Below are 25320 nucleotides of genomic sequence, written 5' to 3'. Positions count from 1 at the left end.
TTATATAACATCTATGAATTCTCCTATTAATAATAGGGTATGTTTTATCATATGCAAAGTCTATATATGATTTATATACATGCATCCCATAATATGTATCAGTTTGTAAATGTAAAGGTTTTTTGTGTGTGTGTATACAAATGAATATGCAATAAGGCTTGAGTGGAGGGCTGGTGAGATGGCTCAGTGGGTAAGAGCACCCGATTGCTCTTCCAAAGGTCCAGAGTTCAAATCCCAGCAACCACATGGTGGCTCACAACCATCCGTAACAAGATCTGGCGCCCTCTTCTGGAGTGTCTGAAGACAGCTACAGTGTACTTACATATAATGAATAAATAAATCTTAAAAAAAAAAAAAAAGGCTTGAGTGGAACAAAGAGTGATGTTTATGGGGAAAAAATCACTCTAGAAGTGCATCTTCAAGCCTTAAGTAACATGTTTAATTATAACAAAATATAATCTCTTTTTTACTGCCTATGTATTACTCAATTTTTGAGTTTTTAAATTCAAACAGTGCTTGGTGTTAATGCATAGATAACAAACAAGCAAACTATTTAATTTGTTTTATTTTGCCTTGGAATGGAAAACTGTCAGGTGATTAGTAAATGAACACACCAGATTTAACTGGGAGTTGCTCAAAATAACTGGTACAGTCTGGAGCTGTATCATTGGCCAAAGTGAGGTGATGCGCAAGGACAGCATCTGCTGAGTCCTGGTTGGACAAGGAGAGGGAGAGTGACTCACCTATGAGTCCAGCCTCAGCAGGCTCTGGAAATAGCGACTGAGCCATCACTGCTTTGGGGGGGTGGCATCTATTAGACAAAAGTAATAAAGGAATTAAAGGACATCTCTTCTTAGAGATAGAGACAGAAGATGGGCATCAGGAATGCTTTCTGTTCTCCATCAGCCTCTGTTCTGTTGTTTTGAAAACAACTGTGTGATTTAACTGGGAGTAGCCAGTGTATATAGTTTGGGGCTCTACCCAGGTGGTTCTTGTTTTCCCTGATTGTAAGACCTGATTTAGGTCCTCCCCTATTCTGTGTGTTGGCACTTGAGCCAAGTAAATTTATTCAGAGAGTGTAATTATGGTGAGTGTACTCTCAGTAGGACTATCTAAAAGAGACATCTGTGTTGCCCCTAGGAGAGAAAGCCCCCCCCCCAGCCCCCATGTTGTGTGTTTCTCTGAGATGGCCAAAATCCTGTCAAGGAACCTCTTGCTTTCCTCCATAAACCACACACAGTCCCTTTGGCTACAAATCCTTAGTTAAACCAGAAGCAAAAGCAAGAAAGAGAAGATAGGGGACTAGAAAGGAAACATTAGAGGGGGAAATCAGCCCAGCATAGAATAGGAAGGATAAGAGGAGGCCTCCCCTGGTGTGGTCTGGGGTAACTATCAGCTTTTGTTTGATTCTGTTTGTGTATGCTAATGTGGCTTTTACCTCTACCCTACAGTCCTTATTCATATGGAACCAGTGCTGTGCTATAAAGCAGGAGGCAGAGCCCTGAAGACAAGGGTGTAGGTTTGACCTGCCCTTCTGCCAATTACTTCTACTCCAATTTTGAGTAGTCTGCTTTGCTTCTTGGAACCTTAATTTTGTTGATTGTTTTGACCAAAATAGCAATGTCACATATTGTCCAGAAGAATTAAATAGCTCTGTTGATGTAAACTTTGCCAAAGAAGTATTTGAGGGAGAATATGCACTTGATAAGTGTTATTGTAGTTTAAAAATTCTGAGTTCTATGGAAACAAAGTAAGTTTTGAATTGTATCGACTTCTTTCCTATCATACTGTTTCAGAGAAGAAAGGGTGGGAGCTGATGCAGTTGTGTATGGTGAAGCAACTGGGGGTGAGCTGAAAGAGATCAGGGAGTCTAGAGGATGAAAAACATCTTCCTAACTAGTACCTAATAAACAAACCACAGTGCTCATGACTGGTCTTGAAGTATGCATGCATTTCTATGGATAGAGCAACAGTGACAGTCAAGATTTGCTTTCATTAGATGAGAATAAGTAGGCTCTTTGCTTACTCACCCTTTCACTGTTTTATCAGAATTAGGAGGCTTGATAAAAAAGCACATGCCTAGACAGGATTTTCTGTCCTGATCATCAGGACCCGGGAAGAAGCCCAGGAACATCTGTCCTCTGTCCTCTCCAGACCTCCAACTTACACAGTCACCCTGTGTGAGTCCCCTAACTCAGTCTGTCATGCCCATCTTTAGTTCACGTGTATTAGCACGTGGTAGGAATAAAGGACATGTCCAGGTAACATAAATACCAAGAAACAAGTTAGCTACCTGCTTTTGTCAGTGCATTTTGTCTGTGCCCTTGTTTTATATGCATTTAACAGTGGTAATAAAAAAGAAAATTGCATTCTTTATCCCCAAGTGGTCCCATTTCAAACCATGAGTGCTTTCAACAGCAGCTAATAGGTTGGGTTTTCCTACTGGCAGTGTTCCTAGAGAATGTTGGATCTGGGAAAAGTTACCAGGAGAATCCTACTGCCTCACTCTGTAAAGGAGTTGAGTTTCCTTTATAGATGTAAATGAGTGTGATGTCACCCATTGTGGGTCTTGTCTCATCATAAGGCCACTACAGGGCATTTCACAGTAGCATTAAAGAAAAATTCTTGCTTGCTTCCAGGAAATTATTTATTCTGATTTTAATTTCTCTAAGGGAATTATTTTTATGACCAAGAGCAGTATCAGTTATATTAGAATATTTTAGATTAATATCTTACATGAAACATACCAAAACTTGATAATGGAGGCTTTTATTTGGATGATGATTCTGTTCTCATTGCTGTGCATCCCGTGTGGGCTACATATCAGAGTGTACACAGGGAAGTCACAGCCCTGGGAAATTCTCATCAAAAACCAGTGGTTCATCCGAATGAAGTGGGTGGAGCTTCAGGGTGACAGTTCAGAGAAAATTTAGCATGCAGCAATTTAAAATTAGAAGCCCTTGATGAAAGATGAGACCTGTTTTAAGCCACTTGGTGAGCCCCACCTTTTAAAGGCAAGATTGGACTCCAGAGGGCTGCTGAGCAGTCACGGGAGGACAGTCTGTCTCCTCCCATTCGGTGTGTGTGACTGTGTTAAATAAAGCTGTGACCTCTGATTATCACCCGGGCATTTCCACTGGCAGAGTGCCATGGAATAGCACATATTTGTCAAGCAGTTGGGGCTGGATTCAGAAACTGTCTGAGCTTCTAACACTGCCTACTGTGTATACTGTAAATACAGTAAAAGAGACATTTTACCTGGGTAGCAGGTAAGCGAAATTGCTGTGATTCCTGGGCATCGCTGCTCTCTCACACATTACCTGTTTCATGAAGTCTGTGCCTAAGTTACTTAAATGATAATGTGACCAGGCAATGGGGAGAAGAAATATCATCTAGTTTCTTATAATCACCCATGTATATAAGATTCATGCTGCCTTTTAAGAGAAGGCTCTTTCTTTCTTTCTTTCTTTCTTTCTTTCTTTCTTTCTTTCTTTTCTTCCTTTCTTCTTTCTTTCTTTCTTTCTTTCTTTCTTTCTTTCTTTCTTTCCTTCCTTCCTTCCTTCCTTCCTTCCTTTCTTCCTTTCTTCCTTTCTTCCTTTCTTCCTTTCTTCCTTTCTTCCTTTCTTCCTTTCTTCCTTTCTTCCTTTCTTCCTTTCTTCCTTTCTTCCTTTCTTCCTTCCTTCCTTCCTTCCTTCCTTCCTTCCTTCCTTCCTTCCTTCCTTCCTTTCTTCCTTCCTTTCTTTCTTTCTTTCTTTCTTTCTTTCTTTCTTTCTTTCTTTCTTTCTTTCTTTCCTTGTTGTTGTTGTTGTTGTTCTTTTTGCAAGACAAGGTTTTTCTGTATAGCCCTGGCTGTCCTGGAACTCACTTTGTAGACCAGGCTGACCTCGAACTCAGAAATCCGCCTGCCTCGGGTTCTTATTTCTAACAATTTTATTTCTTTATCTAGGTGCTTACATGTGACTAAATGTGGCCTAGTACATATATGTGGAGGGCAAAGGACATGTATATGTGGCAGTCAATTCTTTCCTTCTACCATGTTGCCCAGGGTTAGAGTATAGAAGTCAGTTCGCCGTGCTTAGTAGCAAGCACCTTTCCTGGCTGAGCCATCGTGCCAGCCCAGATTTTTTTGTTGTTGTTGTTCTTTGTTTAAGGTAATAATATACTAAAGATATTGTACTAAAGTGTTGGCTTCTGTCTTAAAAGTGCAAGGAGGGATATAGAAAATATGACTTTGAAAAAATGTTTAGTTATGAATTTTCTGTCTTGATCACCTGTAATGACTGCACAACAACATATTATTCAAAGTCCACAGGAATCGTGACTAGATTATGCATATTGTGCCTCAATAAATGAAGGTGAGAAGTTGGCTGTGTTAAAGAAAAATCAGTAGGAGACAGAAGTATGTGCCTTAGATTTAAATGCTTTTATTTACTTAATGACTCATAAGCAAATTTCCTTCCTGCCCCATGTTAACTCACGGAGAATAAATCCCATTCATACTCCTGAAGGGGCCACTCTGGACATCATGTGACTCCAAACGCTGGACACGGATTATTGGATCAAATGGGGACCTGGGTAGCCTGAATGAGAATCAAGACAAGGACTTAAATTTTATGGACTTAGGAACAGAAAAAAAAAAAAATACATATCCATGTAATAATGCTGAAATGGAAGCTACAGAAAAGTGTTATGCAAAAGAAGCAAGCCATAAGGAAGGGAGAACAAGGCAGTCTTCAGGAAAGCCCAGCAAAGCCCTACATTTTCATGTAAAAAGAAGGGAGACTGTGCTCTGGTCACTTCCAGAATTCTCAGAACCTGAGCTAAACATGGATCTGAATTCTCTGAGTTCCCCTTATGAATACACTCTTGCTACTTTTTATACCTGGCAGGAGTTCTAGTTTTCATGTAAAGAACCGAAAAAAGAATGTCTTTTACAGTTTTTCCTAAACATTCATTTCTAAAAGAAAGAATTAACATTTGATATTTTTAATCAAACTTTTTAGGCTATGTTAGTTACCTTTCTGTTATTCTGATAAAACATCACAGCTTAGTCAGCTTACAGATGGAAACCTTTATTTGGGCTTAACGCCCCAGAGGAACAGGAGTCTGTCAAGGCAGGGTAGCTTGGCCACAGAAAGGCACTGACTGGCTGCTAGAGAAACAAGCTAGGAGCTCACTTCTTAAGCCAAAACCACAAGCAGAGAGCTATCTCAAAGGGTCAGAAGTCTTTAAACTTTTCAATTCTTACCTCCAGTGATGTACTTCCTCCAGTAGGGCTTAAATCTCCCAAACAACACCATCAACCAGGGACCAAGTATCCAAATGCCCAGGGCTATTGGGGACATCTCATTCAAACTGCCACACAGGCCAGTGTTTTTGTGGTTAGTGTCAGCCCCTTTATTCCTAAATTACAAGGCTCTAGCAATGGAAAGAATAAACTTTCACAGAGGTCTAAGCTAATTTTTTCAGCTCTTTCTACATGGAGTAGACTCTACTTGTAATCATATGTTAAAGTAAACAGTTATTGGTCCTTTGTATTTCTGAAATACCTGAGCCTGATAGTCAATATAAAGATGTCAGTTAATATGGTTGGAATCTATCCATCAGAATTAAATAAAAAATAAAATTAAAAACATTAGGATGTGTGTAAGTAAGAAGGGGAGGGAAACAGATGTGAGGGACATCATAATGTGCCCGTCACAGGGCACCTTACTGAAGTCAGTTCTCTCTCATGTCACCATATGAGTTCTTGGGATGGAACCCAGTTCCTGAGACTTGGCAGCAAGCACCTTTACCCGCCGAACCATCTCACTGGTGCGATTTTAACCAATTCAAAAATTTTACCCAGAATTTGTTTTGAGACATACTCACAAGCACTGACTACTTTTTAAAAAAGTGTTATGAGAATGCTAACAGATGCGGCCCTCTTTTGGGCATCTGAGATGTTCCGCTCCATAACAAGAAAGTCGACGTGAGAGTTAGCTATCTCATGGCTGTGTCTCACTGGGTACTGCTTTCTTCCTAGTTTGATCTTCATGTCAGTACTTCTGGTTATTGTCAGCTAAGAGATACAGAGTGATGCTGCTAATGTTCGTACTCGGCCGACCCTGGTGACCCCAGTGTTGGAGGACAGAACTATGTCCACACCCAAAGAGAAGGAGATAAGTAGTTAGTAAATCACCAAGCAAACTCACAGAAATAATCTTGATTATATGATTATTAAGAGAGCCGTGAAATTCAGAAAGTGACAAGGTAGGGATGGGTGACTTAAAAGGCTGAGTACCATGGGGCATCAGGAGCAGAGGTGCGCTACAGGTGCAGGCTTGAGAGTGGCCTCAGTAAGGGGCAACAGGAAGGCCACAGTAGGGGTCCAAGATGTAAAACTGTGTGAAGTAGGCATGGGTTTGAGAATAAAAAGCCTCAAAGGCCAGGAAAGTCAATTTAAGGTTATTGCATGTCCTGCAGGAAGCCATGGCAGGCTTTAAAAAAACAGGAAAGGAAGTAATCCGATTTCATTTTACAAAGCTCTTTCTTGTGGCAGTGTGGCAAAGGGATTACAGGAGCCCAGAATAGAATGTGGAGAAGTATCGCAAAAGTCACAACAAACAAAAATGTAAAAGGATAGCAATGTAGACATAAAAAGTGGAGCCAGAAAGATGAAACTTAAGTTTTTATCTTAACAATATAAACTACTTTCAAGTGTGTGTGTGTGTGTCTGCGCGCACACAACATAGACATACTACAGATGCCAGAGATGGCCGGACCAACTACTTTTCTCTGAGGGGGAAAAATGGCTGAATCTTTTCTGTACCCTGCCAGCCATTCCTCTTCAGCTAGGGTCTGTTCACTTCTGAGTAGGAACTGAGGTTAATATGAGAAGGAAAAAACTCACACCTTCTCTGAATAACAAAGAGAAGCCAAAACATATTTATAACGAGGAAAACAGGTCGAATCTCTGATGGGTATTTCAAGGTGTCAGACAGCACATGTGTCTTCTAAAGAACGCTCAGGCTCAATGTAGTCTCTGATGAACTGGTCAGTATTCTTCAGGAAGCCACTCAGAAATCACACTTCTAAAAGATTCTTTTCTTGAGTTTAGGGCAGCTATTATGTCTCTTTCTGGCCTTCTCTTGCCCCCAGGAAGTGACACAGACCTCAAATTGAGGTGACTCTATCATCTGAAAGCATCCTTGTCTTGCTTACCTTCATTCTATAGTGTAATTTCCAAGTGAAAAGCATTTCTGAGTTTGAGACCCCCCAAAATAAGGGCTGTGCACAGCATCCTGAGTGAGCCTTTAGAAATCTGTGATTCGTTTATATAATGGCTGCAATTTGAGCCCAATCTCCAGTCCCATAATCAATGTGCTTGTACCCTCTTGCATGGGCAAAACCTATTTCTAGTCTGAGAGCTCATAAAAATGCCCATACTGTCTGAGTGAGGACTCGGCACATTCTGAGGATTAGAGTAAGTAAGACTTTTGAGGACTCTTGTTTTATCATTTTGATTCTATTGTACGCTCAAGACGTGTGTCTGTGCCCCTGTGCATGTCTGGTTCCTGTGGAGGCCAGAAGAGAGTATCAGATCCCCTGGCATTTTGCAAGATTGTGAGTGGCCATGTGGGTACTAGGAATCCAGCTCAGGAACTATGGAAGAGCAGCCAGGCTTTTCCCCGACAAGCAAGCCCCAAGCCTGCCTTCGAAGACTCTGTCTTAGCTGCTTCTGTAGATGTTTCAACTGACTTTTGTTCTAACAGCCAAATCTTTATCTTTTGAAGTATGAGTAAAGACCCTTTTTTACAATATCCAATTTCACCATGTATTGTCTAGTCATTTTTAAAGTTAGAATCTGTCACATTCCTTATGTAACAGAGGGGTATGTAACACAGTCATGTTATATGTGTTAAAAGAATAACATCGTGTATATATATATAAAGGCTAACAAATCCCCTCTTAAAGGAAAATATTAAAACTAAAAAGTGCCCCCCATAGTTTCACTGCTTCCTGAACAGCTCCTGCGTCTCAGGCAGTTTGTTAGCCTTAGAGGAAACAAATGATGAGCGAGACATGTCCCCAGCCTGTTCTGGTCTCCAAGCTGAGTTGTGATAAGAGATATATAAATTCATGGCCTCAGTGCCTCGACCAACATAAATCAAGGAAGCACAAAAGGCTGGGAGCACCTGGGAAGGGAAGTTGCCGAGCAGTTCTAGACAAATCCCCGGCTCTTCTTTAAAGGACATGGAATGAGGTCAAGGTTGCTTTAGCACTGCTAGCAGGGAATTGCATAGCAAAGAAATACACAAGGCTGGGCATGGTGGCAGGTGGCTGAGACATACATTCTGCTGCAATTCCAAGGCAGCCTAGTTGACAGAACCACACCCTGTCCAAAGAACAAAGCAAATGAGCCAGGTCATGAAGATATGAAGATGTAGTGTGCTGCAGTAACCACATAAAATGCTAAATGCTCTTGGCAGAACTTACCTTTGGGAGGGGAGACACTGATGCCTCGAAATTGCACTTGAAGCTCATGCAAATACACCTTGTACTAGCACTGACTTAGGAATGGATATTCATGTAAACCTTTTAAGTAGGGCCATGTCACAGTAAATTTGCCTTCTAGCAATGATAACATGGTAAATGGAATAGATATGGGAGGAGAAAGGCATTTTATAAATTATAGAAAATTCATGCTTGCTTATATTTGCAGCCACATACCTGTACTAGCTTGTATTCAAGTACATGCTCTTCTACTGTAAATATGTCTTTCATGGCTCTAAATGATGCTTATCATCCTGTTAGTGTGAATATAATGTCTTAGCATCGTAATTACTAAGTCTGTTTTTAATGGTGATTGTTTACCTTAGCTCTGTTCTTTCTCTGGTAGAGATGATAGTCTGTTTGTTTTGTTTTGGTTTGGTTTGTTTGTTTTTCTATTCAGTAGGATGCCACTTTGCTCCAAAAATAATGTTCTTTACAGAAGCATCTTAGCTTCATGAGGTTCTATTTATTAATCCTGTTTCAGAGATTCTTGAGAGAATTATTACATAGTAGTTTAGGGTCCTTCATCCTAGTGCTAGAATCTGGAGTATTTCCTGATTTTTTTCCTCAAGAGTTATTAATGCTAAAATTTCCTTATGCAAAGCATGACTCTTGATACTGGGCACATGGTACTGTGTGAAGAAATTTTGCTTGTTCTCACTGTGCATCATGGGACAATAGGTCAGTACAGACACACTCCAGATCCAAACAACATAGCTGCACACACAGCCTAGTCAGTCAAGTGGAGGAGAATCTGCTACCTTCTCTCCCTTTGAGGATTTATCTTCCCATGTCTGATACTAAAGGTCTATGGGAGGTCTTTATCATCCTTGCATCTGTCAGCCCTCCATCGTAGATTCACAAGGTGATGAAAACCTGAACCATCCCGAGCTCTGGTTTACAGAGCCCAGTAGCTCTACCACATCCTCTTCCTATAGGGATGGAGATGGGGCAAGCCAGGACTGAAGCACACACAGGAGCCCTCCAACATGCATATCCCAATGCCATGCTCACACTGCCCTTTGTCATGGAGCTGTCTGATTTGAACTGTAGTAACTTAACATCCACCCTCCAGGGATTAGCTGCTGTCAGTAAGGATGCCGAAAATACTACAGTCACCATGTGAGTCTGAATGCATCGCCTCTTAAAACTCTTCACGGAAGGTTAGATTTGCTTACTGTTGAGTAGTGTCAAAACCACCAATTCTATGCTCAGTGGATTAAGAAATTATAGTATTAAGTTAAGAACACAGTCTGGTTTGTAAAAAGTTTATTTCCTAACAGAGAGGCTTGTGCATAACTGGCAAGCATTTTGACACACAAGAATACAACTTATAGGCAAATTCATTTAAAATCAGGGACATTTCCAGTTATTGGTCTGTTATAATTATAAAAACTGAGAGGAGTGTGCAGTCATGTAGATTTTAGTAAGGAGCAATTGAGTATAAAATGGGTTAGTTCTTTTGTTGGTGTATAAGAACATATGGGTGGGGGAGAGGGCTGGCAAGACAGTCCCATTAGTACAGTGAGTGTGGAAAGCTGGGTACAGTAGGTGATGTGTATGAGCCCAGCATGGGCAGACAGACAGGAGGATCATCGCCATGGTCTGGATCCATCCGCTCTAGCGGGAGAGGTGAACTCTGGCTTCAGCAACAGACCTACCTGTCTCTGAAAGAAATGTGGAGAGTGGTTGAAAAAGACATGCTGTGCCAACCTCTGGCCTCCACGTGCATGTACAAATGTATGGCAGATTCAGGTGAGAAATTTTGATAATTTGAAGAGAATAAGTTGTTTCCAATCCCTTAGAGGGAGCATAAAATTTTTAATTGAAAAATATTGTATACAATATATTTTGGTCATTATTTTTCCTTCCTTCAGCTCCTCCCAGGTCTTTCTCACCTCTCTACCTCTCCAGCTTGATAAGTTCTCCCCTTCCCTTCCTCCCAACAAACAAACAAACAAAACTAATAATTTTAAAGTGATAATAATTACAATAATTTAGGCTTTGGTAAATCTTTCCATTATAGACGGGAGTAATAGTAACTACTCGGGTGTCTGTAAGGCTTGAAGTAAATCCTTAACAGTAATTGGCATGTGGCTTGCTGTTACTCAGCTGATTCTTGATTTATCACTGGTAGACGGTTTAATTTCTAAAGATGATAAAGCTCTCTATGACCTTTAACTTAAAAGAAGGCATGCATCATTTTCTTAGAAGGAAACCCATAACTCAGAAATATAGACATTCAGACCAACCTTCTCTTTTCCAACTAATTTGAATTGCTGAAGCATTATTACAATGCTTTTTGTTTATTTGTTTGAAATTCATTGAGCCTTTCATAGTCAGTAAAAGTCATAAAATACAAGAGAAAATATGACTTTTTATGCTTACTAAGGAGGTGTGTGTGGTGTGCTTGCACATGCATGTGTCACTGAAGTGAACAAATACATTTTCTGATTGTGTACACTGTAAACGGACTGCAGCAGACTCGGGCTGCAGCAGGGAAAACTTGGGGATGTGTAAACGTCAATTCTAGCAACAGTAACTAAATCACTAATTTGTTTTTGACTGAATCAAAAGCTTGGGAATAAAACAAGTACTCCTTGATTGATACTGAAAAGTGAAATTGACCCACAGGCAACTCTTCAGGAAGCATTGTCTCTGAACTTCTAATTAAAAAAAAAAAAAACTCTGTCAATGTCTTGATCGACTTAAGCCTTCTTTATTCACATAAGTGAGGAACTGCTACGCTCTCCGGTCGAGTCAACTGGACAAGCCGAGAGGCTTAAAAGTCACTCATGAGGCAAAGAGTTTCAAGGAAGTGCTCCTCCTGGAGTCTAGCGTTCCCTACCCACGTTCCTTTCCCGAGTTAGTCTAGTGTATGGATTCACATGCTCTCTTTCAGTATTTTCCTATTATAAGTGCTTTTTAAAATTGAATTCTGATATGGCTAAAGCCTTCCGCCAGTGTTCCAACAGTCCTTGACCAAGATCAAGGGCTTGGAATTCAGTAAGATTGTAAAAGCTAAGTCACTCCCTTACACAGGAATTTACCATCACTAAGGAAGAAGGAAGTTTCAGACCAAAGGAGAAACCAGAATAGATATTTAGAACTATAGCAGAGTTACACCCATACACACGAATTTACTATGGCCTAAGGGGAAGGTGGACTATACAAGAGACTAAAATAGGAACTATGTCAAGGGTGTGAAGCCCTTGACCCTGGCTTCTAAGATTAGTGAATCTTAGGTGGAGCCCTTGTTGATCCCAGCTGTTATCAATGAATTCTATCCCAGGTGGTTCCTGTTAGACCTTTTGTGTTTGCATTCCTCTGTTTTATGTAAGATTCCGGTTACCTCAATTGTACCTTTCGAATATGTCACCCAACTTCCTTATTGTCCTCTGCATAAAAAGTCTGATGCTCGATTCGAAAATGACACTCAGATTCCACACAATCTCTCCTGTGTGTGTCTGTTTGTCATTCATCCACACTTTGCCCACCCGCATCAAGAGACCCGTTCCACGCAGACACAGGGACCCAGAGGGTCTGCAGCAAGGAACCACGGTGCTGAAAATGAACTTCCTACAGAAGCTCAGCTACTGTCTGCACCAGACAGATTGTTGGTAGAAAGTGGGAAGCTGATAGCATTTGGGAGAAAGTAGCTTCTAGAATACTCTGTGGTAGTAGACTTTGGAGAGTCCAATCCTAATTGTTTTGTTCCCTTTTATCCCTATTCCCCCAGTTGTTTCTGCACAGCCAGCTGTTTCTGTCTGTGGGGCCATCCTGGAACAGCACCTTCTCCTTGAAAAGGGGACTCTGACCCTCTGAGGAGTAACTCCTTGTTTCTCCTGCCTTCACTTAGTCTGTGTGAATTTATCAACATGCCCCCCAGGCTGTTTGTTTTGTTTTTCTTTGTTTCAGGTTATCCCTTGTACAGTATAAGTTTGGCAGTGCACTGTTCTAGAAACCTTTGTGCAATATTCAAAATGGTGGGAATAACAAGAATTCTTCCTAATCTATAGTAAGTGACCAAACAGGACAAGAGTTGGGGGTCTTGCTGACTGATGAGTGTATCACTTGTACATCAGCTTTCCAAGCAGGGAGAGACCCGGGAGGTTCCCGGGTGCCCCTGAGTGTTGTTTGAGACACATTTACTTACACTCGTGTGCAGTTCCACATAAAGAGGATGAATGTCTATTTCTGGATTTCCATAAGGATTCTAATATCAGAAACAGACCTACGCTTTAAGTTATTTTCCTCAAGAAACATTTGTATTTGTTATTTTTCCCAGGCTCCCTGTGTTTTATATAGAATTTGTAATTCAATTCTCTCACTTCAGCTATTAGCATGGCCAAACTCATATACAGATACCATCTAGGAGCTTTGACAATAATATGATTAGAATTACTTTACAAGTAAGATTTAAGTGGGGTGTGTGTGTGTGTGTGTGTGTGTAAGAGAGTGTGTGTTTCATAATTACCAAAATGCTGATATTAGTAAAGAGTATATTAGTGACTCTAATATATAACAATGTATTATGAAAATATAAAGATTAGCAAACTCTAAATTGTATGTACAGTCAACTTGGGTAGATAAAGTACAAAGTTGTTACTATAAACATTAAATATATAGATTATCTATGTTACAAACTAGGAAGTCATCATCTCATCCTTCGAAACTTCCTTCTTATTTTTGTGATAAGTGTTTGGGGTGTGTGTGTGTGTGTGTGTGTGTGCTCACCCATGCTGATATTTGAAGGGCAAAGGTTGATGTTGGGATTTTTCTTCAATATCTTCACCTTGATTCTTGAGACAAGCCTTCTCAATGGACCGAGATCTGGGAGTTCACTAATTTTACTATCCTGACCAGCCTACAAGTTCCATCCATCCCCCTGCCTCCTCCCCTCAGTTCTGGGGTTACACATGCATACTTCCAGTCTTACCTTTTTTTTTTTCCTGTGAGTGCTAGGGATTCACACTAATGTCCTCATGCTTGTTCAGTAAGTTCTTTACCAATGAGTAAACTCCCCAGCTCCATTCTCTCTTGTATTGTCTCTCACTTTTAATGGAAAATTATTGTTGTCCAAGTCAGAGCCGAGACTGTATCAGACTCCTCAGCCAGATCACTTACCGAGTCAGGAGTGCCTCCCTCATTTGAGTGTGAGAACAGCTTCCATTTCAGGGGCTAAATATCTAAGAGACCAAAGGGAGCTTGGTGCTCTAAATGGATTGTCAGTGTTTATTGATGTGATTTTTAAAATTTACTTCATAACATACATGTGTTTATCTATCAGCTACTGGGTCTTCCTTCAAAATATTCTACATTTTTGTTTCATTAATCCCTGTTCATGTGGCCAGCAGAATTTGTGTAAGTTGAGCTAAGAGGATGATAATATAGAGTTATAAGTCACAGGGACCCCAGGAGGTAATCAGTCTCTGAGTAGATCGTCAAAAATGGTTAACAAAAAGATTGTCTAAAATTGATATACTTGGAGATGAGATGGGCTACCTGGTTTTCAATGCATAACAGCCCTAAATTCAATTCTTAAGATTTCCATGAAGGAGTCTATGAATGGATCACACCCTACACACATGTCATATACATCACAGAAAAGCCTCTCCCACTCTTCCATTTTGGTTGTGATCTCACATGAGTGTTGGGGATTCATCTCTTGTCCTCATTGCTTGTGTACCATGCATATTATTTGGTGACTCAACTCTCCTAAACTAACACCAGTGATTTTAAAATTCAGTGTTCCCAGAGAATGAACACTTTGGATGCTTCAGTGAGCATCCTTGGGGACATCAAGGAATTCTTGTGTCAGGTTACTTATATATTGGTGAGTTGGGGACACTGGGAACTAAATTATTCATGGAACTCTACTTTCTAAATTTTATTTATACCATGCATGTCATGACACATGAGTGGAAGTCAGAGGACAACTGGTGAAAGATGGTCCTCTCCGAGCATGTGGGTTCCAGTGACTGAACTCAGACCATCAGACTTGACAGCACGTGCCTTTATCAACTGTGCCATCTCACTGGCCTATTAGTGGAACTCTAAAATGGATGGTGTTTTGTATTAACCTGTTGGTGTTTCTGTACCTTAAGAAATGGGTTTTAGTTCAGCCTGGTTTAAAGGACATAATCCGTTGAGTTATAGCCCTCCATTTTAGAACATAAGTTGACATCCATTTCCTAGTGGCTGTGAATGAGTAGAATTGATATCTATTCTCTTTTTAATTTAGGAGCAAGTCAAGCATAGCATAGTAAAATTATAACCTCACATGGCCCCACAGAATAAGCCAGGATGTTCATTTCATATCATTTTCTTTCTTTTCCTCATTAATTAATTAATTAAGACCCCTCCCCCTCCCCCGCTTCTGATTTTACTCTGAGAAGGGAAGCCCCCTGCCATGGGTTACCAGCATGCCCTGGCATATCAAGTTGCAGCAGGACTAGTAGCATCTTCTCCAACTGAAGACAGAGAATGCAACCAGCTAAAGAGAAGGGATGCAAAGGGAGGTGACAGAGTCAGAGTCGGCCCCTCCTCCAACTCTTAGGGGATCCACATTCAATTTCATTTTCTACTGGACCATAATGCCTAAGAGTAAAAAGAAAGATAAAATGAAAAGAAAATCTGCTTTCACAGCTGGTTGATGTGTAACTAATAGGTATCCTTCAATCTTATCATATGGATAGTTTTCTGAAGACCTAGGGAACCCACAAAGAGAAATGGGAATGACAAATTCTATTTACTGTCAGTTGCATTGTGTGATGTAGTTTTCCACTCCAGTGTCCATCCTCCATGCTGTCCTCAAACACTGGTTATGTCTTCGCTCAATTTTGTTTTCTTAGAGTAAAATACATGTGACATAACATTTATCATATACTCGCTCCGGTTCACCTGGCATTCTGTGACCTTCATCATGGTGCATCTCCATGGTGCATCTCCAAAACTCTTTTCATCTTAACAACTGAAACTGCAGCTCCATTACTTTCTACTCCAAACAACCAATGACTGTTATTTATTTTGTCTTTTTTATTTTATTATTACAGGTACTTCATGTAAGTACCTCATAGAGTATTTGGAGATTTTTTTTTTCCCTTACAGGGTTGTTTCACTTATCAAGGTCTCTAGGGTTTATATGTATTATAGCATGTGTCAGAATTTTTTTAAGGTTGAATAATATTCTTTGTATGCATTTAACACATTTTGCTTGCCTCTTCGTTTGCTAAGAGGGACTTACATTGTTCTGGCATTGCTAGTGTTGCTATGGAATTAGGTTTATATGTATATCCTTGAGATCCTACTACCAATCCTTTTGGGTGTCTATACCGGGAGGTGGATTTGCTAGATCATGTGGTAAATTTCCTTTTAATGCTTTAATCACTACCACATCTGCTTTCTAGATTGGTTGTATGATCTTTCATTCTCGATAATAAGGTACAACAATGTCGATTTCTTCACATCTTCAATAGCCTTGTAACTAGTTTAATTAATGATAGCCATCCTAACTATTGTCTCAGTGTGGTTTTGATTTGTATCCTATTTGTTTTAAATGTCTTCACTGTAGCCTATCACTTGCCTTCAGGAAACATTCCTCTTTTATTTGTTTGCTTTTGTGTTTGCTTTTGATTTTCACAATGTTTTGGATGGAATCCAGGACCTTGGGCACAGAGGCCAGTGCTCTACAGTGAGCTATACCTCAGCCATAGAAGCAAGCATTGATATATACCTTTGGAAAACATTGCCTGAGCACTTAATTCGACATCAGTCATTCTGTAACGTGTCTTATTAAATCTCTCTTATGATATGTAGATGATAGATAGAAAGACAGACAGAAAGACGGAATGAATGAATGAATGAATGAATGAATGAATGAATGAATGAATGAAGTGGCATTTAAGAAACTCAGTCCTGGGAGTGTAAAACTGGCTCAGCAGTTATGGGCACTTGCTCCTGCAGATGACTGTTGTTCAAATCCCAATATCCACATTAAATTGCTCACACCTGCATGTAACTTCAGCTCTAGGGATCTGATTGCCTCTTCTGGACTCCTTGGACACCTTCATGCACATGTACACAGAAACACACACATGATACATAGTAAGTAAGCTAAAAAAAACCGGTCAGTTTTATTAATAGAAAAATTAACACATTTCTCTTTTCTTTTGCTATATTCCATACATGCTTAATTGTGGTGAAGAGTCACAGTTTTCATCTGTTTATTTGCCAGAGTCAGAAAAACTTTAAGAAAGTGAACTCTTGGTAGTAATTTTACACATGTTTATGAAAGAGCTGAAATAAGAAAAAAAGGAGTTGGTATAGGCTTTAGAACGGAAGGAGGATGCAAAAGTGATCAGAAATAAATCAGAATGAAATGAAAGAGGGTGGATTGGACATAGATGTTCTCACCTGTGTGCATGCCTGTGTTCGTGTCTGTGTGCACGCCTGTGTGCATGGCTGCAATCGCAGCACTTGGGAAGCAGTGGCAGGAGAGTCCTAGAGTAACATCAGGCAGGAAGGCAGTACTAAGTATCCTTCCCAGTTCACATCCCTGCTCTACTCATCAAACTCAAGAGGAATGATGCCCACGAGTATAGCTTCATTCTAATTTCTCATAGTCTAGCCCCTCACCTTGTAGCCTCTTTCCTGGACTAAGCTAGATGTTTGAATACAACTCTAATAGCCTGTCTCTTAGGTCACGTCCACTGTAATTCTTAGTATGACTCAGCACACTGCCCCATACAAAGATGAGTTTAAAAAAAAAAGTCCTTAAACCATTTTGTCAAAAGTGTATTAATTATGCATGTATGTATCTGTGTGTGGCCATGTTGCAGAATGCAAGGGCCCTCAATGGCTGGAGACATCGATTTCCCCCAGAGATACACTTATAAGTGGCCATGAGTTCACTGGCATAGGCTCTGGGAACTGAACTCAAATCCTCTCCTAGAGTGGCAGGTGCTCTTAGCTCTAGCTCTGTAGCCTTTTTTATTTCTATCATTCTACATGGCATTTATGATGAGGAGCTTGCCTGGACATCCTCTGGTTATCTTCTATTCTGAGGTATAAGAGAATACTTATTTAGTAACTGAAGTAATCAGTTACTAAATAGCTTATGTACATAGATGATCTTAGTTGGAGAAAGTATTGCTGGAGAAGCTAGACCTATGTTCAATTCCTTTCCACGGGGTTTGTCTGAGACTCCTACACCTGCTACTGCAGCTGGTACAGTACAGACTGATAGACCTAATTCTGCCTCTGCCCAGAGACATTACATGATATATGTGGAAATTCCAATTGCCGATTGAGAGCTTTGAGACTTGGTAAATACACAAAATAGGCCAAGTTTCAAAGAGTCACTGTGTTTGTTTATATTAAAAAGAGATATGTGTTCCATTCATTAAGAAATAAAACATAAGCAACTGATTTTCTTTCCAGCATCATAAAACATGTTTTTTCTCATTTCAATCTCTCATCTGAAAATGTATCCTGTGTTGAATAGAATGAGTAATTTTTGCATTTATAGTCAGACATGACTTAGTCACGACTGAACTTTGAAAGAAAACATGAAATACTTGTCTGGTTCTTGCCTCTTATGCTTAAGATGATCTCCATTCCTCTCCATATTCCTTCAAATCACATAATTCTGTTTTTTTTTTAATGGCTGAATAATACTTGATCATGTGTTTATACATTTACGAGTATGTGTGTGTTTGTGTGTGTGTGTGTGTGTACATGCATCCTTGTGTTTCTTTGTTATTCATCTCTTGATGGACATTTAGGCTGATTCCATGTCTTCTCTAATGTGAGCATTGTAGCATTAAATGCAGGTGTGTCTTGGTGGGTTTTTTTTCCTTTGTGTATATATCCAAGAGTGATCTAGCTAGATTATTTGGTATTTCTGTTTTTCACATTCTGAAGAACTTCCATACTGATTTCCATAGTAGCTGGACAGATTTTTTTAGTTGACAATCATTCTGATCAGAATGAGTAGGGATTTTAATGTAGGTGTGTATGTGTGTGCGTGCACACATATACAAGTGCAGGCCTGTATGCTTATAGAAGTCAAATTCAGATGGCTTAGAGCTTAGCAAATAGGCCAGTGTTGGGAATTGGTTCTAATGCTTTGTCTTATTCCCCAAAAGCCACACTTCCAGACCCGAGGGTTCCTGCCGCCAGCTGCCTTCCACTGATAATAAAGAATTGCCATACAGCCAATGGATGGGCAAAAAGATGGGGTGGGACTTTTAGATTATGTGGACAAGGGACCAAGGGAGAGAAGGACTCGCCATGACTCAGAGGGAGAAGGATCAGACTTAAGAGCTGCAGGAAAGAAAGCATCCAACAAAGTAGGTGGAGAGGGAATGCAGCCCTTTGGGGCAGCTGCCTAGAATGTAAAAGGGCACCAAAGAGAAAATAGAGATTTAGAAGGCATTGAGCTGGGAATACATAAGGAAAGTGTGTGCTAGCCTCACGGAGGTTTAGAAGTCCCCAATCATTGAGCTAGTTAAGGCATTTCAAAATCGGTCTTTCATTCTCAAATCCAGAGAACTCTTGGGCTGGGTCAGCATGCACATGACCCACTGGGAGCCCGTTTCATTAATTCACTGCTACTCAAGCCCATCCCTCACTTGCCTGACTGTATCTCCCAAGCTCTGGCAATGCAAATGGATTCTTGGGGTGGAAATCTTTTCCACATGCTTCCACAGGATACACTGTGTGAACTGAGCCACTGAAACAGCTCCACAGTCCTCAGTGTAACCTTAAGTACATTTCCTTCATGGCTAAAGGTATTTAAATGTATAAAGGTATATATAAATGTATTTATTGGCCCTTCCACTTCTTTTGAGATGTCCTTGTTGAATTCATTTGTTCATTTATTGATTGTGCTACTTGTGCTTCGGGTGTTTAATCTTATATATTCTGCATATTGGTTCCTGGTCAGACGAATAGTTTTCTCCCATGTGGTAGGCTGCCTGTTCACTATGGCACTTGTTGCCTTTGCTGTGTGGAAACTTTGTAATTTGATAGCAATCCCATTTGTCAGTTCCTGCTATTATTGTGTTAGCTTTTAGTCTCTGATTCTGAAAGTTGAAAGGGCTTCTCCTACTAGATTCAAAGTTTGTTTCGGGTCTAACATTAGGTCTTCTTTTTTCCATTTTGTTTGAGTTGATTTTCATGCTGCTTAAGAGAAGAGAGGTCAACTTTCCAATCTAGTGAAGGGTTCTCTATGCTCTAATGTATGGTTCCAGTCCTTTCACCAGCAGTTTGAAGACTGTGGATACATGGGCTTATATCTGAGCACTCTATCTCATTTTGTTGACCTGCATGTTTTTTATTTGTGCCAGTATCCTGATATTTTTGTTACCATGGTTTTGTAGTATCATTTGAACTTGGGTATTGTGATACATCCTACATCGCTTTGTCACTCAGATTTATTGTTTTGTACTTGAGCTTTTTTTGAGGTTCCTCGTGAGTGGTAGGATTGTTTTATCTCTTGCTGTGATGAGTTTTCTTGCAATTCTGATGGGGCTTTCATTAATCTATCTACAAGTAACGTTGGATATCGTAACTGCCTTCACAATGTAAAGTCCTCCAACCCACAAGCATGAGATGTCTTTCCATCTTCAGTTGCTTTCTTAAGTGCTTTGTCGTTTTCAATACAGACATCTTCAGTCTCTCTAGCTGGGAAGTTTAGAGTGGTTCTTTGTAGTTTTTGCTCTGTGTTGATTGAGTCATCTTTTCAGAGAGTAAGGCTCCTATGTCTGGGATTGTTTTCCTGATTTCCTTCTTGTCAGATTCATTGCGGGTACATGGAAAAGGTACTGATTTCTGCCCATTGATCTCTATATTCTGGAACTTTGAGTAAATATTTTCTAAGCTCCCTTGAAGGGCTAGCCAGGCATTATGTACAGTGCTGAATATTCAAAGTGTCCTTCCTTTCCACACTCTGCCTCAAAGATTCTTAGGCCAATGTAGTCGTTGTCTTATACCTTACCTTTGCAATTGAGTCCCTTCCCATTTTACCTCCTTTGCTCAGTGGTTCCTCAGAGGTCTGTGGAGGACTGTTGAGGTAACTGGGATTAGGTGGGATTAACACTCAGGTAACCACAGGAACATAGTAGCTACACTGGCACTCAGTGTGGAGACCAGACTGGCAGTCTTGCCATGTTGGGGACAGACACATGAAATAAGCTCTCATCAACTTTAGTCTGACCAGTGACTGGTCTCCATCCCTTAGTCTCACAGTCCAACGGTCAGACCCTAGTCAGAAGATGAAAGCTCATTGAGTGGACTCCTTAACCATAAGTGTTCTCTGCCCAGTCTCTCAGAGGATCCTGTGTACTTTCAGAGACACATTCTCTCCAAGTTCTGCACAAAGGAGAACCAAACTAAAGAAAGCAAGCGGCCTTTCTTTAGGAGTTTCTTTAGAAAAAGCCTTAATCTTCATTACTTAGTTTTTTTTTTTTCCTTTTAAAAGTATAAACAATATCACACAATTGACATTTGTAGAGATGGAGTCAACACCCTGTCCAGGTAGGTGAGTAGCTTGAACATCAAACACTTACCTCAGATGTTTCTGAAGACAGGGAATCTTAGATCAGGGGCTAACCTGGACTGGCTCTGACCCTGACTCCCATTCAGCTTGCGCAGGGTTGACTTTTTTTTTTTTTTTTTTTAAATTACAGCTTCATAGGCAGGGAAAGGGAGAGAGAGAGAACTCTGTGACATCATTTAAAGGACCCTGCCCTTATGCCCTTCCACAGGTCCCATTGGATTTCTCTGTGTGAAAGGGAGAAGATATTTTAATCCATTGCACACATGGAAGTAGCAGTGAATGTCTGCTTTCACTGTTCAACAGCATGGAAGGCAGTATGCTGGGTGCCATGTGCACAGATGAACGTGTCACATTCACAGCTGCCGCCTCAAACTTCTGCTGTAGCCACTAGATGAAAGAACACCAGACACATGGGGATAAAACAAACCCAGTGAACAGAGGGTCTATGTGTCTCGGGAACTCCCATTTGTAGCTTTAAGTTTCAGGTTTGTTGGGCTGAGCTCATGGGATTCACCTTTTAGCTTTGCACTTGACACATGCAGGGGGCTTAACTTCTTACTAGCAGGAAGGATTCTGGTCCTGCTTAACAAGATTGCCTCTTCCCTGTGGGTAGCTGGGCCCTGGTGTTGCTCTCTGCTTTCCAACATCAGCCCAAGACTCCTGGCTTTGGCTCTGCAACATGGGGAGCCAATTCTCACCTCCAAATCTGCTCTTTGACTCACTGTGGCTGAACCTTACCTTCTGAAACCCCATCTTGAACCACACCCACCACCGCCTTACCTTGTAGTTGGGGCTGTATTATTCATGAAAGTTTACAAATATTTCACTCAAGATGAAATTGCTTGTAATCATTTCTAGGTAAACTCATATGAACTAGAAACAAAAGGATAATTAATTCTGAGGAGGAATACAGCATGAATCAAAATCACCTTAAATAATACAAGCAGCAAATATCTGTCATTTTTATGCACAGAGCATCCTATTTTGAGTAGCAAATTATTCTTTTCCCTGTAAGTCCTAACATTTCTGAGATTTATAAACAGTAATTAATGATTCAAATCTATAATTGATATGCTTCAGATCATAGTAGAACGCTGGCACTATTTTAATCATAAATGACTAATTGTTCAATTAATCTAACAGTTTATTCGTGGAACTTATTTAATTTATGGCATTATGAAACTTTGCATAGCACACTAAAAATTTTCAAAAAATGCAATAGGTTAATTTTTTTCTCTATTAAACAATAATGCGAGTATGAGAACAGATTCCCTTTAAGACAGCAAATTTTACTCTAGCTTCCGGTCTTTCTTTTTGTAGACATTTGTCATGTATGTTGCTGTTCCATTTAGAGGGACAAAAATATTTTAAGTAGAAGAAGGAATAAGTATGGAAAGATTAATTAATTTCTCTAGAGTACATTGTAATTTCATTATTATAGGATCTGAAAGAAAAATAGGTATTTTCACTTATTGATAACAAATAAAAATAATGAATTAAATTACATGTACTATGGTTTTTAGTGGGGAAAAACATAAATTCAGATGGTTGTTGTCAGTATAATGTTTCTGTGAAACTAGTGATTAGAAGTAGTGGCACCCTTATTGAAAGCACTCACAATGCAGTGGAGAGAAGAGGGAGCTATTTACCCAAGTGTTTCAATGAGCATGCAGATTCCACTCTCCGATCCCTAGAGTGTGAGTGCTGCTGTTGGGGGGAATGCAGTGCTATCATGATGTTCCAGAACATGGGAAGCCAGGCAGGCAACAGAGAGAATGAAAGGAAGTGTATAATCATGGTCTAAGATCGCCCACAAGACTCTATGTCATCTGTTGATGCCTTTCTAAAGACTGAAGGCTTGTGATTGGCAGTGTCTTTAGGGAAAGGCTGTGCTGGCAGTGGCTGCTAGCTGGGCTCGGCAGAGTGTCATCCATTCTGTGCTAGATGCTTTGTAACTATTGGCCTCCACTTTGTCGAGAATAAACCTGTCTACCTGAATTGTGAAGCTGTGTGACATACCATGTGAACAGATGCTAGTTACAAAAGGCACCCCAGAATTGAAACCTTCTCTTAAAACCCAAACACAGTGTAATGGAGGAAGGAGTTACACATAAATACTAATAGAAGGCCCGTCTCACCGAGAGTAAAAGCATTCATACTTATATGAGATACCATTTTTCTTCACTAGATAGATATTTTCACTCACTGATAACAAATGCTAGGGATGATATAGCCTCTGGACATCTTCACACTTTGAGAGTAAACCATTTTGGAAGGCAGCTCACCTTGACTGCTACCCACAATTTTAATGGGTACTCTTTAACCTACAAGAATTCTTCTAGAATTAACCTAAAACATGCAGATGTGTGTGCACACATACAAAAATATAATAACTATTAGTTGTATTAAATGGAGATAAATATTTCCAATATCAAGAAATGACTTTGATTTAACATAATATGAAAAGCAGAGTTTATTTATCAGTGTTACATTATCCCAAACTTTTTAGAAAATATTACATGTTAATAATACACACATAAAACTGAAGAGATACACAGAGACATAACAGACTTCAGAGCTACTTTTAACCTACTTAGCATCTATGTACATATCTCTTTGTTTATAAAATGTTGCTAATCAATGGCATATATTTTGTCAGACCTTAATCAATATCTATAAAACTAAAATGATGACTTTCTTAGAAGCCATTTTATGTAGGAGATTTTAATATATATATTTATTAAATATGGAAAATTTGTGACTTCTGGATCTATTGATAATATAAATCTGAGTGCTAAGAAACTATATGTCATGTTTCAAAATAGTTGTGTTGTGTTTAATTTATCATTGAACACCAGCATGAGGAAAAGAAGTCTGTATGAACACTACAGACTTACTCATGCCTAATTCCTTTCTCTCGTTCTTAAATGGGTTCCTCTTGTATTGACAGAGTGACTGGTGGCGAACTGTTTGAAGACATAGTGGCAAGAGAATATTACAGTGAAGCTGATGCCAGGTAAGTGGCTTGCCCTGAGCAAGATGAAGATTCCTCATCCTTCTCATTGGTGACACTTATTCTATAGACAGTTGTATCAGTTTAAGTATATTATGGCCCAGTCTTTGAGAGTCTCACACTACCACCTTGGACTTCTCTTTATGATAAGTCATCAGGGAAGTTTCTCTTTTTTAAAGATCTCCAGGAAGACTTTTAGAAAAAAAAAAAAAAGAAAGAAAAACTATACATCTGTTTGAAGTCGTACTTTTAATAGATTTCCACTTGCGCTAGCCATGTTGTGAAGGCTTAGTAGCCACCATGGCTGTTGTACCAGTGGGGCAGAGCCTTCATCTCATGACAGGAAGTTCTACTGCAATAGCACATGTGTGTCTAGTCAGCAAGGAGGTCCAGATATCAGAGGGCCTCAGTGTCCCCGTTCCAGTGTTACTTTTAGCATGTAACACTTTGAACGTATCATTCTAACCACTGGGAGGCAGATATGAAAAGCATTTACTTTGCTATTTCTGAGAGTTCACAAGTAACTTCCCAATTCTGTTAGTTAGCAAAAGGCTCAAGGACATTTTACAGGGGGGCTAGCATTTTATCGAATTTTAAATTTCCTAGGCTACTCAAATATCCTTTTGGAGTAAAATGGTATTAATCTACTTACCGTGACCTACTTAGACTTGTTGGTGTTAATTCTTCTGTATTCTATAGTTTTCACTTACGGTGAAAAATCTAATGAGGAACAATTAACTCAATGTAACATAATTGATGTTTGAAAAGTAAATCACTGGCCACCTGCCCCCATCTCTGCTGCTCTCCAGGCTGCTCAAACCTGTAGCCATTTAGGGATGCCCAGTAACGCTCAGCTGATATTGACATTCCTCAAGAGTAACACGTGATATGTAAAAGTTCACCTTTCGCCTAAGTGTAGCCACTGCTTCTACACCCAACCCTTTAGAGATGGAGGCCAGAAGGTCAAGAATTCCAGGCTGTGCTATAGAGTTGAAACACTGCCTTAAATTAAAAATAGGAATAAAGAAATTACTTTTTCAAAAGGTCAGTTCTCAACTTCTATTCTTTTCTTGGTTTTATGGCACTACATTTTCTTGGCGTAATACTAGGGTTTATGGTATTCTGTACATGTGACTGTACCTGACTACACTGTAATCTGTAATGGACATTTTGTTGTTAGAAGAAAATTCTATTTAGCCTGTCCTATGAT

At 39.8% G+C, this 25320-nt stretch overlaps 1 protein-coding gene across 17 annotated transcripts in view; it reads left to right on the top strand.

Annotated features, from left to right (window-relative positions):
* The window catches only part of Camk2d (calcium/calmodulin dependent protein kinase II delta), a 256504-nt gene that overhangs the window by 150220 nt on the left and 80964 nt on the right, over positions 1–25320 (top strand). For 16 of the 17 annotated variants that reach the window (XM_029475202.2, XM_029475203.2, XM_029475204.2 and 13 more), the window contains exon 5: positions 24048–24113. In XM_029475202.2, coding sequence (XP_029331062.1) covers positions 24048–24113 — 66 coding nt within the window. Of the gene's footprint in view, positions 1–24041; positions 24114–25320 lie in introns of those variants that run through there. The other variant, XM_085835548.1, reaches the window with a different exon arrangement.

Source organism: Mus caroli, unplaced genomic scaffold (assembly GCF_978045245.1).
Source record: "Mus caroli unplaced genomic scaffold, Mus_caroli_1 scaffold_3, whole genome shotgun sequence".
Taxonomy (NCBI): domain Eukaryota; kingdom Metazoa; phylum Chordata; class Mammalia; order Rodentia; family Muridae; genus Mus; species Mus caroli.
The sequence above is the reverse complement of the archived record's forward strand: the minus strand, read 5'-3'. Positions and strand labels throughout refer to the sequence as shown.